The sequence below is a fragment of the Pseudorca crassidens genome, chromosome 13 (assembly GCF_039906515.1).
Source record: "Pseudorca crassidens isolate mPseCra1 chromosome 13, mPseCra1.hap1, whole genome shotgun sequence".
Taxonomy (NCBI): domain Eukaryota; kingdom Metazoa; phylum Chordata; class Mammalia; order Artiodactyla; family Delphinidae; genus Pseudorca; species Pseudorca crassidens.
Genome location: NC_090308.1, coordinates 15,718,629 through 15,734,941, shown reverse-complemented (window position 1 = coordinate 15,734,941; position 16,313 = coordinate 15,718,629). Strand labels below are relative to the sequence as shown.

Sequence of the window (16,313 nt, the reverse complement as noted above, 5' to 3'; positions counted from 1 at the left end):
TTTTTTTTAAGGTGCCAAAAATATGAAGCAATTTAATTTTGCAAGGGTTTTGCATACTCTGTGATATATGGAAGCTTATTTTCTTTTTATAAATCTAAAGAAAAAACATCATAAATTTATCAACTCAACTTAATGAAATTCGTCCTTAACTAACTATATGGGAGAAGAAATTTTTGGAAATAGTGGGACTGTTGCACTGAGCATGCTAGCCTTTGGCATGATTATATTTTCTAATTTTAACTGTGCATGACAGTACTGTAAAGTACAAAATAAAAGTTTTATTTCTTGAGACCATAAAAGTGAAAATAATTATTATGAAAAACAACTTATGGATGTTAGAAAAGGAATTACATGGAGTATTTCGTGTGTTTTTACAGTTGAATGTATCAGTAGTTCTCTTCTTCTTTTGCAGGGTTCCAAGCAACAATCAGTGCTCCACACATGGTAAGTTAACTTTGGTCATTTGGGTACAAATGGATCACATTTTTCCTCTAAGAGTGCTTTCTTCAGTAAAAAGGGTTTAAAGAACATTTTTAACTTTTAATTATATCAGTTTTGTCATCTATGAGTTATGTAAATTGGTAATGAATTAATAAGAATAATCTTATTCTTAATACAAGATGTGTAGAAGGAACTCTTTTTGGTAGAAACTCATTAAAGTTTTTGGTGGTTGTCATTAGCATCTAATCATGTAAAAATTGTATATAAAAAATTGTATATAAAAGGTTATTTACTTAGAGGTGTGTTAATTAAGGGAGAGAATATTTTAAAAATATAATAGACATTAAAGAAATCTCAAGTTGAAAAATGTTTCATATTTTATTTGGATAATTCGTTAGGGACTGGTCACGTATAGCAGTTATGAAGCTGTATAACTCTGAGAAGGACCTGTTTTAAGTTACTTAGCACTTTTAATCTGTTGCGAATTTTCTTGGGTTTTAAATGTCAGTTATTTGAATCGGTACTCTGTTGGTTTTTGGTGAAAAGAACAATAGCTTTTCTGATTCTCTGCAAGTATTTGGGGTTGGAGAAACTCTTATTTAAACTTAAAGCCTTCTTTATACCAAAATAAATTCTACACGTATATTCATAGTGAACTAATAATTTTACTAGAAGAAAAAAATAGGCAATGTATTTATAAATATTTAATAAAAATGACTTTTTAAACATAACAGAAGACCTAGAAGCCATTAAAAATCCTGATATATTCAATATTTTGAAACATTAAAATCTTGGATTTCTGTAGATGGAACATATAAACAAAATCAAAAGAGGAAAAACTGAGAGAAATATTTGAAATACATATGACAGTATAGGGCAAATCTCCATATATTTACATATATGGAATACATATATACACATGTGTATGTGTGTATCCTATATATTAAGAAGTAAAATACTACTAAACCCAAAAGGAAGTGGGTAAAGTACAAGAACGTAGTTCATAGAAAAAGAAATACAAATGACATTGGCATTTAACCAAATGAAACGATGTCATCTTCACTTATATTTAATGAATCGCAAATTAGCACTACAATAAAGTACCATTTTTCTCCTATCATCAGAAATCAAAAGTTTATTACTTTGTATTAGAAAAGGGAAACTGACAAATTATTTTTTTGATTGGGAAAGTAAATTGATAGTGTTTTTGGAAGGCAGTTTGGCAATAGCTAAAACATGTGAGATGAATATACCTTAGACTCTCCAGTTTTATTTCAAGATATTTATCCCATAAAATATTTGCACAAGTACAAAATAACTGAGGATATTTATTAACACATTATTTATAATAACAAAAAAATAACAGTAATCACTAATAGTCCACTAATAGTGGATGGTTAATAAATTATAGTAGATCCATACAGTGAAATACTGTGAAGTGAAATGAATAAAGTTATGTAAATACGAATATGGCAAGATCTTCAAGAAACATCACAAAAGTAGAGTGCAGAAGAGTATTTAGAGTTTTTCTTTTAGTTATGGAGTAGGAATGGTTTTTGTACGCATTACCTATTCAAAGAAATTAATGATTAACAAAAAAATTGTAGTCTTAAGATCCCTGAATACGCTTTGAAGTGCTACTTAAAAAGAAAAATTTATATAGAAGTATTCGTTTAATGATAAAAGTTATTTTAGAGAATTGGTACTCAACATGTTTGAGAAATTGCCTGGAGGGGTATTTTTCAGATAAATGGGAAATACTGCATGAAATTTTTCTTTTCTCTGAAGTGTGGTGCTGAGTGTCCAGTTCACTACCAAATGAGACGTGGCACTAACTCCACTGCAAATGGTGCATTTTTAAAGAAAAATAATAGCTTTATTAAGATATAATTTATCCCTTTTTAGTATACAGTTCTGTGGTTTTTAGTCTGTTCAGAGTTGTACAAACATTACTACTATCTCAATTCAGAACATTTTCATCACCTCAGAAAGGACCCCTATACCTGTTTAGCAGTCAGTTCCCATCCCTGATTCTTCAGGTCCTGGCAACTACTAACCTGCTTTTTGTTTCTATGTCATTCTGGACATTTCACATAAATGGACTAATACAATATGTGGCCTTTTATCACTGCTTTTTATATTCTGCACAATATTTTCCAGGTTTATCTATGTTGTAGCATGCTTCAGTATTTCATTTCTTTTTATTGCCAAATAATATTACATCGTATGGATATACCACATTTTGTTTACTCATTCATCAGTTGATGGACATCTGGATTCCTTCTACTTTCTAGCTACTATGAATAATGCTACTATGGACATTAGTTTACAGGTTTTTGTGTGCATATGTTTCCAGTTCTCTTGGGTATATACTTGGGAGTGGAATCTGCTGGGTCATATGGTAATTCTGTGTTTAACATTCTGAGGAACCGCCGAACTATCTTCCAAAGTGGCTGCACCATTGTACAACCCTGCCAGCAATGTATGAGGTTTCCAATTTCTCCACTTCCTTCTCAACACTTGTTATTGTATGTTTTATTTATTTTATCCATCCTGGTAGCTATGAAGTGATATCTCATTGTGGTTTTGATTTGCATTTCTCCAGTGATAATGATGTTGAGCATCTTTTCACGTGCTTATTGACCATTTCTGTATCTGCATTTAATGAACCTCAAAGTCACAGGTTTGGAAGTAACTACAACCCTGGAATATTTTCCAAAGTCTTACTTACAGAAAAACATGAAATGGCATCCTGGTAGCAGTGAACATATTTAGCATCCAGATATTGAACCCCAAATTCTATTTCTTGCTAAAAGAGACTAGAGCTTCATGGAAAAGTGACTAAATTCCAGAAAGTGAAGAAGTACTCAGAGGTTAATGGGGTAATGTCAGGAGGACATAGGAGTAGGTTTAAAGAGACTCCCAGAAGCCAAATTGGAGACAATTTGAGAATAAAAAAATGGTAGATAGTGAAGACAATGGATTATAGCACAGTGAATTCAGAAACAAAAATCTCTGAGTCCATAGGGATTTAAAAATAAAATAGCAAGATGGGGAAAAAAATGAAAAACAGAAGAATACCAATTATGTGTGGAAAGAATAATAGAATTTTAAAAATCAGTTCTTTGTAATTATCAGTGTAATAATTGAATTAGGCAAAGATCATCAATTAATCTAAAACCATTAAGAGGAAAGTTGTTGGGGAACAGAAATAACCATGTAGTCTCAGATTATTATTCAACATATTACTTGTTAATTACAAAGAGAAAAATATGCCTTGAAAATAGAGTGATCTAGTGGTTACCACATTTACTGAGTGGTTGAGCTTGGCAAGTCCAGTAGTGAGATGGTCCAATGTTATGTGCATCCTGATGTGATGCAGTAGGAGGTGCCCTGCAAGCCCTGTGTGCTGTTCTTGCTCAAGTTCTTTGATCTAAATCTAACCGTGAGGAAATTGACACATCTAGAATGTTTGTGGTATTATGTAGGACAACTGGACAGGTCTTTTAAAAGGAGTCAGTGTTCTGATAGACAAAGGAAAGTGGTGGATGGAACAGAGTTGGGGGAGAATATTCTAGATTGGCACATGCAGTGCATGAACTTTGAATGGATTGGTGGGGGGAACAGCTGTAAAGGAGATTTGGGAGACAACTGAGGAAATTTGAGCGTGGTGTTTATGTTGGATGATACTAAATTAATGAGTTTCTTGAGTGTGGTAATGGTGATGTGGTTGCAAAGGAAGATGTCCTAGTTTGGTTTTTTTGGCAGATACATGCTGAAGTATTTAGGAGTGTAGTATTATGTCCACAGCATATTTTCAGGTGGTTTGGTAAAATAGTATGGCACAATATAAATAGTTGGTGACTATATGAGGAGAAAAGGATGTTCATTGTATTTTCTGTGGGTTTGAAATTTTTCATAATTATAAAAATGAACTTTAAAAAAATTAATTTTTAGATTTAGAAATGGCCTGGATTATCCAGAAGAATATTAGCTATAGTGATAAAAGCATGTAAAAAGCTAATAATTGTGATTGAAGGCCTTGACATTTTAAATCTGAATGGGACTTTAATAATAACTTAGCATACCCCTCTTTAAAAAAACAAATCTTATGCAAATGTAGTACTGAAAATAAATTCCTGAGTTTCTTTTGGAATTAAGTTGGGACAGTACTGCCTATAGATTAGGGATTGGCACCTTAAAGAAGTCCCTTCTAGTCCTTTCAGTTTTGGACCCAGGAAAGCCCAGGTGTTAAAGGAGTTATTTTGTTTCTTTGATTACTTCATACAAATATGATACTTTTTATTTTATTAATGGAAATTATTAAACTTTCAGGGGATACTGATCATTTTGAAAAATCCGATAAAAGCTTCTTCCTGAAAAAAGTTCACGAACTCTTTCTTAGAGACTCCATTCTTCGGGCTAAGCCTCTTGTCTAAGAACAATAGCTTTGACTAAATAAAATGTCCCCAGTAGTTTCCTCAGTAAAAGTTAATCCAATGTGTCTCATAGAAACCTCATTAACTAACACTTTCTTGTTCCACTGGTTGATGTTCATAATGATGATTCAGAGATAGTATTCCATTGTATCATTTTGAAGCATCAAAGAAAGATAAGGTTAGTCAGATATTTTTTAAATTTTTGAAACAATCTCAAACTTATGGGAAAGTTGCGAGTACACTGTCAAGAACCTTTCTTTACTCCTTTTGAGAGTAAGTTGCTGAAATGATGCCCCATCACTCTTGAATACTTCAGGGTGTAGTTTATTTCCTACAAAGGACATTCTGCTATGCAACCACAACATAACCATCAAAACCAGGACATGAACATTGACACATTACTACCATCTAATCTTCAAACTCGTTTTCAGTTTTTCCAGTTGTCCCTATGATGTCCTTGATAGCAGAAGGATCCAGTGCTGAATCACTGCTCTTTTAGTCTCCTTCGATCTGAACCAGATCCTCAGCCTTTCTTTGACTTTCATGGCCTTGACTCTTTTGAAGAAGTCAGGCCAGTTATTTTGTTGATGTCCTTCAGTTTGGGCTGTCTAGCGTTTCCTCATGATTCCATTCAGGTTATGCCTCTTTGGTGGGAAGATCACAGAAGTGATGCTGGGTTTTCATTACATGGTATCACAATACAATTTTGATTTGTCCCATTACTGATGTTGTTTACTTGATTAAGGTGGTGTCTGCCAGCCTTCTCCGCTGTAGAGTTACTGTTTTTGGCTCTTGTAATTAATAATTATTTTGTGAGGGGGTACTTTGAGATTATGTGTCTTTTCCCTATTTATTTATTTATTTATATCAGTATGCATGGTTTCCTGTCTTTTCCCTTTCCATATTTAACTTCTAACAGTGAAAAACATGGTTCCTTTTTCCCTGATATATTTATTTATTTGATCAATCCGACTGTATATAGCCCATTTCCCGCTGCTGTCACTTTCTCCCCCCACCCTTCTTATACCACCCCGTCCTCCATCATTTATGTCTGACACCTGGCACTGGTCCACTGTGTTGTGCAGAAATCCTCCTTGTCTAGCTTGGATTCTGACTCCTGTTTGGATCTGCTTCCCTATGTGAACACAGATGCCCTCCTCATCCTGCTTGGGCTCTGACACTTCTAACTGGACACTGCAGCTACTCTCTCTGCCACCTGGGTATGGGCAACTACCTTACTCAGCCCAACTTCATGGCTTTAGGATTGACTTGTTCAGAAAGGGAATGGATGGGACAGGATACCAGGAGAAAAGGGAAAGGAGGGTAGTAACCAGATTTTTTTGATTAACCAAGTCATTTTGTTCTCTAACCAAGCAAAAGAGGGAAGCCACTGATTATTTGACAGTTATATACAAGATTCCTAAGAGAGAGTTTTTCCAAAAATACACTAAATGGAAGTAAAAGATCAATTAACTGTTAATTTTACCTTTACAAATGACTTCGAAGTACCTTAAAGAATAGCAGCATCAGGTCACTGAGCTGTAATGGTTGAATTTTCATTAATGTGAACATTATACCTTTTATTCGTAAATCCTTTAGAATTTATAAAGTACTTACATACTTCATCACTTTTGCTCACAGTGGTACTGCTATGGAGAAGGCAGAATAGGAACAACTTTTTTCTCTCCATTTTAATGATGTGGAAACTGAGGAACAATGAGCTAAAAATAAGTTCCAGAGTCAAGGGGTAATAAATGCAGAACCAGTAGAATCCAGTACTTTGAACACTTAATCCAGGATTCTTTTTCATAGTACTAGTGGTTTCCATTCATCAGGCAAGAAGCTCTTTGCAAAAGAATCTATATGAAAAATTGAAAATTTTAGTTATTTCTCTGTTACCCTTTTACCAAACACACCAACCACCGGTCTACATTTGTGTGTTACTCCTAAAGGGTTCTGTGGAACCTTTATGACTTTCTGGAACATGGTTTGAAAATCCTTGGATTATATGAGGCTACATCTATTAATGGCCGTCTCCCCTTTTTATGTTAATTGTGAGAAAAGATAGCCTTAACATCTTTTCTTTTTAACTTTTTAATATGGAAAATTTTCAGCACCACACGTGCAGATAGAATAATATAATGAACCCTCAAGTAGCCATCACCCAACTTCAGTAATTACCAAAAATTTGCTAATCTTGTCTTATATAATTGTTTCTCTTTTGCTGAAATATTTTAAAGCAATCCCAAACCTAATATTATTTTACCCCCAAATAGTATATATCTGAAAGACTTAAAAGCACAACTACAATACCATATCATGACTAACAATGTTCCTTAGTATTATCTTATATTTAGTCCATGTTCAAACTTGGCCAGGTGTTTCAAAAAATTCTTTTACAGTTGATTTGTTTAAATCAGGATCCAAACAAGAGCCTTACATTGTACCTTTTTAGTCTTTTTTAGTCTTTTTAGTCTCTTTTAATTTTAACAGTCCCCCTTTTTAAAATGCCATTTATTAATTGACAAAATTTGTTCATTTATCCTATAGAATTTCCCATATTCTGAACTTGGTTAAATGTTTCCTAGCGGTGTTTAACTTGTTCCTTTTTTTTTCTTTTCAAGAAAACTCCTTAATGGTTCTTCTGTTCATCACATCAGGAGGTACATAAATGTCTGATTCTCCACTTTTAGTGATTGGAATAAACAGTATTTTCAAAAAATTTTTATTAAATTATAATATACACACAATAAAGTGCACACATCTTAAGTGTACAGCTTGATGAACGTTTACGTGTGTACATATATGTAACCACTACCCAGATCAAGATACAGAATATTTCCTGCACCCCAAAAGGCTCCCTCTGTCAGAAAGGCCTCTTTTCCTAGTCAACCTCTATCCTCAAGGTAACCAGTATTCTAGCTTTTATCACCTAAGTTAGTTTTCCACAATAGGGAGTTTCCATTCTATCCTCCATTTTGAATGTTACCTGTTTCTGATGATTAAAAAAAATTTTTTTTTTAAATTTTGGCATAATTTCAGACTTACAGAAATGTTCTAAGAATAGTACAAATGATTCCCATATACTTTTTACCCATACTCACCAAATGTTATCATTTTACTTCATTTGTTTTATCATTTGTTCTTTCTCTCTCCCCCCCTTTCCATATATATATATATATATATATATATATATATATATAGTTCCTTTTTTATGAACTCTTTAGGAGTAATTTGTAGGCAGAATACTTTTTACCTTTAAAAATAGGACATTCACTTAAATAACCATAGTGCAGTTGTCCAAATCAGGAAATTAACATTGATTAAACACTTAGCCAATTTACAGACCTTATTTAGATTTCATCAGTTGTTCTAGTAATGTCCTTTATAGGAAAAGAAAGTTGCAGGTCAGGAGTTTCATTCAATTGCCTTGTCTTTTTAATCTGGAACAATCCCTCAGTCTTTTCTTTTATGGTCTTGAAAATGTTTATGAACGTTATAGGCCAGTTATTTTATAGAATGCCTCTCAATTTAGGTTTGTCTGATGTTTCTTCTTGATTAGATATGAGTTATGCATATTTGCCTGGAAAATCCCAGAAGTGATGTATTTTAGCAGATGTCATGTGATGTCAGAGTGTCCCATTATTGGTGATGTTAACTCTAATCATCTGACTGAGGTCGTGTCAATCAGGTTTCTCCACCAAGAAACTTCTGAACTCCATTGTAAAGTTACTACTTTAACGTTTTGTAATTAATAAGTGTCTGGGGCAAACACTTTGAGAGTATGTAAATATCTTGTTACTCATCAAATGATAATACACTAGTTTTAGCATCCATTTGTGATTTTTGCCTCAATCAGTTATTACTGAAATGGTTGCCAAATGGCAGTTTTCTAAGTTCATCTTTTCATCTATATTTAAAAACAGTTGAGAACATTTTCTCCTTGTTCTCCATTTATGTATGTATAGAAGGATGTATTTACTTACTGTCACTATGGATTCATGGATATGTATTTTTGTCAACCAAGATCTGAGAGTGAATGTGCTTATTGCTACTGGATCTGATGATTTTTAATAATGAATATACCAGGCGTTTAAGGGCAGCTGTTGAGATAACATTTATTAATTCTAACCTCATATTTTGGAAGAGCACTAAAATGTAAGTTTATAAAGAGGATGGAGTAGAGAAGCCTTTATTTCTTGGTTTGGTCCAAAGCATAACCAACATGATTTTATTTGATTTGTCATTTATATATACTGTAAACATAAAAATATATATCGTTTGGCCCCCTTAATTCCACTTGTAGGAATTTGTCCTGTAGATATACTTTATAAGATTATTAAAAAGGTTACTACATTATCTTACAGGTACACATTTTAAGATTATTTTATCTCGTTATAGAAGATTGAAGCTAACTTAAATATCTCTCATCAGGTATATTTATTACTAAAATACATTCATACAAAAATATACTCTTCAGCCTTAAGAAAGAGTGAACACACTGTTTAAATAGTGATAAGGAACCTCCTTCAAGATATAATAAATTTATAAATGCATATGTATTTGCTTATATATGCATAAAGTGAATATGTTTGGAAGAAATCACTAGAAACTGGTAACACTGGTTGCTTTTAGGGAGTGAGACTGTTTGGGGACAGGGGTGAGATGCAGACTTTTCACTGTAAATCTTTTTGTAGCTTTTGACTTTGAATTAATTAAATTTAAAAAATTTGCACACTGGAGATCTAAAATTACTGAACACTTTATCTAAAACACAAGAATTTTAATCAAACAAGAATTTTCTTATACGTAATTCCTGTGTAGATATAAGTATATAATATGTTATGTTTTCATTGTTTTGGTAGATGACAATAGTAGAAAACTTGGTGACAAGTTAGCAACTTTATTTGTATGCCATGGTGTATATACTTTATAGAGTCTTGAAAAAAAATGAATACTTGCTTTGTTTTCTTTTGGCAGCATGCATATGCACTAGAACTTCTATTTGATCAATTGCATGAAGGAGCTAAAGCTCTTGATGTAGGATCTGGAAGTGGAATCCTTACTGCATGTTTTGCACGTATGGTAAGAGCTTTATTTACCATTCTGGCCCCAACAGAAGCATATTATATGATTTGGCTGTGTATTTTTTTCTCTAGCAGTTTTTGAAGGTTTTCTATATATGCATAAAGTGAATATGTTTGGAAGAAATGTTCCTTTTTAAATTCTATTAAGATAGCAGTTAGAATATGTATCACCTAGGATTTCTTTTTGTTGTTGTTGAAGTGACAGAACATTCAGTCAAAGTGGCAGAACTTGAAGGGAATTTAATGGAAGAGTCTAGAGGTATATCTGACTTCTTGTATGGCTGGATTCAGAAGAAGATCAAATGTTGTTATGGACAATGGGTTTCTCTCTGGTTCTTGGTTTGACTTTGCTTTCCTCCACATGTTGGCTTCGTTTTCCGATATGCTCTTCTCTGTGATCACAAAGCAACCAGTAGCTCCCAAACTTCAATCTTCCAAGTACTCTCCTGGCAGAACAGAATACAGCCTGATTTCCAAACACTCCTACAGGTTTATTGGAATTGAAGGAGAGCTTTTTTTACATTAAGAAAAATGCTCTTATAAAAATGCGTTGTGGGCTTCCCTGGTGGCGCAGTGGTTGAGAGTCCGCCTGCCGATGCAGGGGACACGGGTTCGTGCCCCAGTCCGGGAAGATTCCACATGCCGAGGAGCGGCTGGGCCCGTGAGCCATGGCCGCTGAGCCTGCGCGTCCGGAGCCTGTGCTCCGCAATGGGAGAGGCCACAACAGTGAGAGGCCCGCGTGCCGCAAAAAAAAAAAAAAAAAAAAAGCGTTGTTTGTTATACTTCAGATTTTTATCATCAGAGGCTTATCTGGTAAATGACTATCCACAGTATAAGTCTGGAGGCCCACTCAGGCACCTTGAAGTAAAGGTTTATCTGTGTTCAGATAATCAAATCAGGTTGATTATGAAAAATCTTGTACCTGTAGGCCAGCTTGGAAGGGTATGGTTTAGTTAAGTTAGGATTTATGGATCCTTTAGGACTAGAATCCGTTTAATTTGCTGTGCATATATAATTGGCAGACTACTGGAATGTAAGCTCCAGAGAGGTGGGAATTTTGTCTGATTTTTTTTCATTGATGTATCCTAGGCATCCAGAGCAGTGCCAGGCACACAATAAGGATTCAGATACTTGTTTTCAGTTGTTTGACTTGTTTTGTACAAGTTAAACCCTCACTAATGGGATGTAACTAAATACTAGAAATGGTATTTAATTAATGACTTCTTCTCTATACTTGACATGTTTATGGTTTCAGAGGCATAATCATTTTTTAAAATATCATTAGATTTCTGAGTTATCTTTTTGGAACTGATACTAATCAGTGTTTTTCACACATTTACCATGTGTTAGTCTGTGTTCTCAGTGCTTTTCCTGTATTCTCTTATTTACTCCTCACATGATTTATGAGGTGTGTACCCCCTTCCTCCTCATTTTTCAGTTGAGGAACCTGATTGATGGAATAACTTTTCAAGGTTATAGAGTTGTAAGTAAGTGGTGAAACCTAGATGTGAACACAGGCGGTCTGACTTCAGAGTCTTTATTGTGTTAAATTTATTTTACAATTAATATTTATACTTGGGGCCTTATGTATTTTTATATTTCCCACATGTGGCAGTAGAATCAGGTATAGAAATCCCTATACAAAAATTTTTTTATGTAACATTTTAATATTTAAAGTCACACTTTTAAATAGAATTTAAATAAAAAATGGTTGCACTAATAAGTACAATTTAATATTGGCAGATGAGTCCCACTTCAAGATCCTGGATTTAAAAACTAGAAATTGAAGAAAGCTATCATTTTTCTTAGTATTACAAGTTTTTGTAATTTATTCTAGCTTCTTAATTACTGAAGTATCATTATTCATTTAAGGGTTATAGTTGAGAAAGTTGTATTTGCCAAATAATTTATAATAAACTGAGTGTTTAACAATGTAATTGGAGGCTTAAGCTGTTTATTTGTCCTGATTTCTCATTGCAGAATATGACTTTGGATAAAGAAATACTTTAATGACGCTTTAGAAAAATAAACCAGTGAACTATTGAATTATTCTTTCACTTCCAGGTTGGGCCTAGTGGAAAAGTCATAGGAATTGACCACATTAAAGAGCTAGTAGACGACTCAGTAAATAATGTCAGAAAGGATGATCCAATGCTTTTGTCTTCAGGGAGAGTGCAACTGGTTGGTAAGTATCAGAAAACTTTAAAAATTTCCTCTCTGGAGAATTTTTATTTTCAGAAAAATCCCATGCAAGCTAAATAATACTCAGAGCTAGTTATTGCATTTTTTTAAATTCACTTTTTTTTATTTTTTTATTTTTTATTTTTTTGCGGTACGCGGGCCTCTCACCGTTGTGGCCTCTCCCATTGCGGAGCACAGGCTCCGGACACGCAGGCCCAGCGGCCACGGCCCATAGGCCCAGCCGCTCCGCGGCACGTGGGATCCTCGCGGACCGGGGCACAAACCCGTGTCCCCTGCATCGGCAGGCGGACTCTCAACCACTGCGCCACCAGGGAAGCCCCTTTACATTCACTTTTAAGTACTAAGCAAGAAAAAGCAATTACTCTAAAATGTTACACTGGTTCTACCTTGACCATGGGTGATATGACTTAACTATTTCAGAAAATGCCATGTTGAGTTCTTTCTTCATTGCTTTTTAAGAAGTAGTATCAAAGTAACAGTTGTCGAATATAAAAAATTTAAACAGTGCAGAGATGTGTAAGATAAAAAAGAAAGCCCCTCTTTTTCCTCCTGAAGTTTTTTAGACATATAAATGTACATATGAATAAACTGCACACACACATGGTTTTTAAATTGACTCATCCTCTACATATTGTCCTTTAGGTTGCTTTTTTCCATTCAGCAGTATGCATGGACACATTTCCATGTGAGTACATTTTATATTGTGAAAAATAACAGACATCAAAATATGCATAAAACATAAATGTGAAGCTTAACAAACACCTGTTTAATCACCACACTGATCAAGAAATGGAACATTGTTGGGGCTTCCCTGGTGGCGCAGTGGTTGGGAGTCCGCCTGCCGATGCGGGGGATGTGGGTTCGTGCCCCGGTCCGGGAAGATCCCACATGCCGCGGAGCGGCTGGGCCCGTGAGCCGTGGCCGCTGGGCCTGCGCATACGGAGCCTGTGCTCCGCAGCGGGAGGGGCTGCAGCGGTGGGAGGCCCGCGTACCGCAAACAAAACAAAACAAAACAAAGAAATGGAACATTATTAGTACCTGGAAAGTTCTCTGCTTGCTTTTTCCTCATCATGACTACCTCCCTTTTCCCTAGTGGTATTATTACCTTTATGCATTTACTACCTAATTGCATTTCCATAAATGATGTTTAATTTAATCTTGAACTTCAGCTAAATGGAACCATACAGTATATATTCTATGATGAATGACTTCTTTTATTCATTATTGTGTCTGTAAGATTCATCCTTCTTTTTGCATATAGTTTATTTTTATTGCTGTATAGCATTCTATTGTAGGAACATTACCAGAATTTGTTTATTAATGCTACTGTAGATGAATATTTTGGGCTGTTTCTGATTTGGAGATATATTCACAATGTACGTAAGTCCAGGTGCTTATATACACTCATCATACATGCACTCATTTCTTTAGGCGTGTTGTTACAGTTCATAGGGTGACCAAAGATACTGCAAAAACTGTTTTTTGAAGTGACTGAAACAACTTACATTCCCAACAGTAATGTATCAGGGTTCCTATTGCTTCACATCTCTACTAGTACTCGGTATTATTAGATTTTTCTTTTTGCCCACTTAATGTATGGCAGTATCTCTGTGATTTTAATTTTGTATTTTCCTATTAATCAGTGAGGTTGAACACTATTTCATATGTTTGGCCATTTGGATTTCCTCTTTTGTGAAATGCCTATTCAGATATTGAGTTACTTATATTTTTCTTTGATTTGTAGGACTTCTACAGACTAGCCCTGTGTCTAGTTGTACATATTATCAATCTCTTCTCCCACTCTGTGAATTGCCTTTTCACTCTCATACTGTACTTTTTTGATAAATAGAAATTCTTAATTTTAATGTAGTCAGACTTACCAATTTTTTTCTAGTGCTTTTTGTATCCTGTTTAAGGCACTCTGAAATCATGAAGATATGTCCTTATATTAGTTCTCAGAAGCACTATCATTTTAACTTTTCACATTTAGACCTTTGATCTTTGTGACGTTCATTTTTGTGTATGTGTGAGGTAGGGGTCCAAGTATCTAATTTTTCTTTGAATATCCAGTTGTCACAGCATCTTTTATCTAAAAATCTATCCTTTCCCTGCTTTAAATCTCCTATAATTCTTCACACTGGGTAGTTCTATCTGAACAGATTTTTAAAGCTTTTTTTTTTTCTTTCAGTGGGGGATGGAAGAATGGGATATGCCGAAGAAGCCCCTTATGATGCTATTCATGTAGGAGCTGCAGCCCCAGTTGTGCCCCAGGCAGTGAGTTGGTTTTCTTCTGTGTTTGTTGCTTTATTCAAATAAAGCTCTTAAAAATTTATAGGAAATGACTTCTATTGATGTTCAAAATATCATCTGTGTTACGTTGTGCTTTTTCTTTTTGGTTGATAATTATGCTCAACTTTTTAAAAATAGAAACGCTGTGCATTTTAGTTGCAGTTAGTAGGCAGTTTTTTCATATGCAGACAGTTGTATAAATAACATGAAAATTGCTAAGCCCTAGCTCATGGCTGTCTTATTTAAAGCACTATTTGATTCGGCTAAGAACTAGTACACCAATAGAACTGGGACAGTCCCTCTGGAGTTGATGATCTGATAATCACTTGGTGTATTGTTAACTACCAGAATGTGCAAGACTGTGTTAGGTGCATGGGTAAGACCAGGAAGTATTTGTCATACATTTATCCTCACAAACCTTATGTTCTAGAAGAGCTGTGTCATACATGTATCAGCATATGATAGATACTGAAGGGAAAACAAAATATGTACTGTAGGAGTTCAAGGGAGGGAGAGTATGATGCATAGAATAGTCAAGGAGACTTCTTATAGGAATAGAATTTGAACTGAATCTTAAAGAATAGTAGGATTTGCATAGTTGCAGTGAGAGGGAAGGATATTCCAGTAGTATATGTTACATAGTCAAGGAAATATTTAAGTACAAAATTGAGTTTTCGTTTTAGTAAGCCTCTGATAAACTTACGTCAGCCCGAATACTCCTTGGCTTAGGTTTCTATTACCTGTGATTTTTTCATGGTTCTTGGTTAGATGGCAAGGGGCTAAAAGTGACACTGTCTCTTCTGCCCAGTCTCATCTACTCCCCAACCTGCAAGTGGTTTTTTTTGTGTGTTTAGACAGTTATGAGAAGCTGAAAGTTAGGGGATTTGTTCTGGTCACTGACTTTTTATTCACTGGCTGAATGACCTTAGGAAAATCAGCTATTTTCTCTGGCCCTGTTATCTGTTTGAAAAAAAGACCAAACCAGTGGTTTTAACATATTTTAATTGAAGTATTAGCATGATGTAGAAAGGTGTACAAGTCATAAATGAATAACGGGGCTGCTACTTGGAAGTCTTTATGAGGAACAGTTAGCCCTAAGCCCTAAGAAAATTTCTGAGAACTGAAAGACATAATTCTATAGTTTGAAAAGATCTTTTGAGTGCCTAGTACCATGAATTTAAAAAAAAACAAAGAGCCACAATATCACCATGAAATTTCAGAATGTTACAGATAAAGAGAATATTCCAGAAGTTTCCAGAAAAGCAAAATAGATAATCCGTTGAAGGGTCAGTAATCAGAAAGGCATCAGACTATAGAAAACCAACATCAGAATGAACAAGTCAGAGGCAAACCATCACAATTCTGAATTGAAAATGATTTCCAATCTTGAATTCTATACCCACACACGTCACTAAATACATAGAATAAAGATAATTTTAGATTTGCCGATCTCAATCTCTGTCTTTAAAAATATTCCACATACTGTTTCACAGAATACTTCTGGAGGAATTGCTTTAATTATATCATCAAAAAATGAGGGAGTAGAGAGAGAGTAGGAAAAACTGAAAAGAAGCAGCCATGGTATCTAGGAAGGTAGGAAATTTTGTTCAAGAGAGAGGTGGTAAGAGTTCCCAGGATTCCAGGATTATTGCAAAGGAAGTCCCAGTATGAACGCTATGCAGCAGGCCTGGAGAATAACCAGTCCAGATTTAGAGCAGAGGAGGAAGGTACTAGAAGCGAGCCTACCAAAAAAGAAAAAAGAGCAGTTAAAAAAAATTTTTTAAAAAGGAAGGCACTAATTAGATAGATTTGACTGCGTGAAAATTTCATTAAGAAGCTGGGAGGGTACCAAGAT

General features: G+C 34.6%; 2 protein-coding genes across 10 annotated transcripts in view; one reads left to right on the top strand and one right to left on the bottom strand.

The window, feature by feature from the left end:
- The window catches only part of PCMT1 (protein-L-isoaspartate (D-aspartate) O-methyltransferase), a 46,628-nt gene that overhangs the window by 19,679 nt on the left and 10,636 nt on the right, over positions 1-16,313 (top strand). For all 4 annotated transcript variants that reach the window (XR_010933625.1, XM_067701795.1, XM_067701794.1 and 1 more), the window contains exons 3-6: positions 413-444; positions 9,861-9,965; positions 12,032-12,152; positions 14,358-14,443. Coding sequence is in view for 3 of the 4 variants with exons in the window: in XM_067701795.1 (XP_067557896.1) it covers positions 413-444; positions 9,861-9,965; positions 12,032-12,152; positions 14,358-14,443 (344 nt within the window). In the remaining variant the exon portion in view is untranslated. The remainder of the gene's footprint in view (positions 1-412; positions 445-9,860; positions 9,966-12,031; positions 12,153-14,357; positions 14,444-16,313) is intronic.
- Positions 5,189-16,313, bottom strand: part of LRP11 (LDL receptor related protein 11) — a 71,059-nt gene continuing 59,934 nt past the window's right edge. For 3 of the 6 annotated variants that reach the window (XR_010933622.1, XM_067701787.1, XM_067701783.1), the window contains one exon: positions 15,444-16,200. Coding sequence is in view for 2 of the 6 variants with exons in the window: in XM_067701783.1 (XP_067557884.1) it covers positions 16,133-16,200 (68 nt within the window). In the remaining 4 variants the exon portion in view is untranslated. Of the gene's footprint in view, positions 6,740-10,183; positions 10,414-15,443; positions 16,201-16,313 lie in introns of those variants that run through there. The other 3 variants (XM_067701789.1, XM_067701790.1, XM_067701788.1) reach the window with 2 other exon arrangements.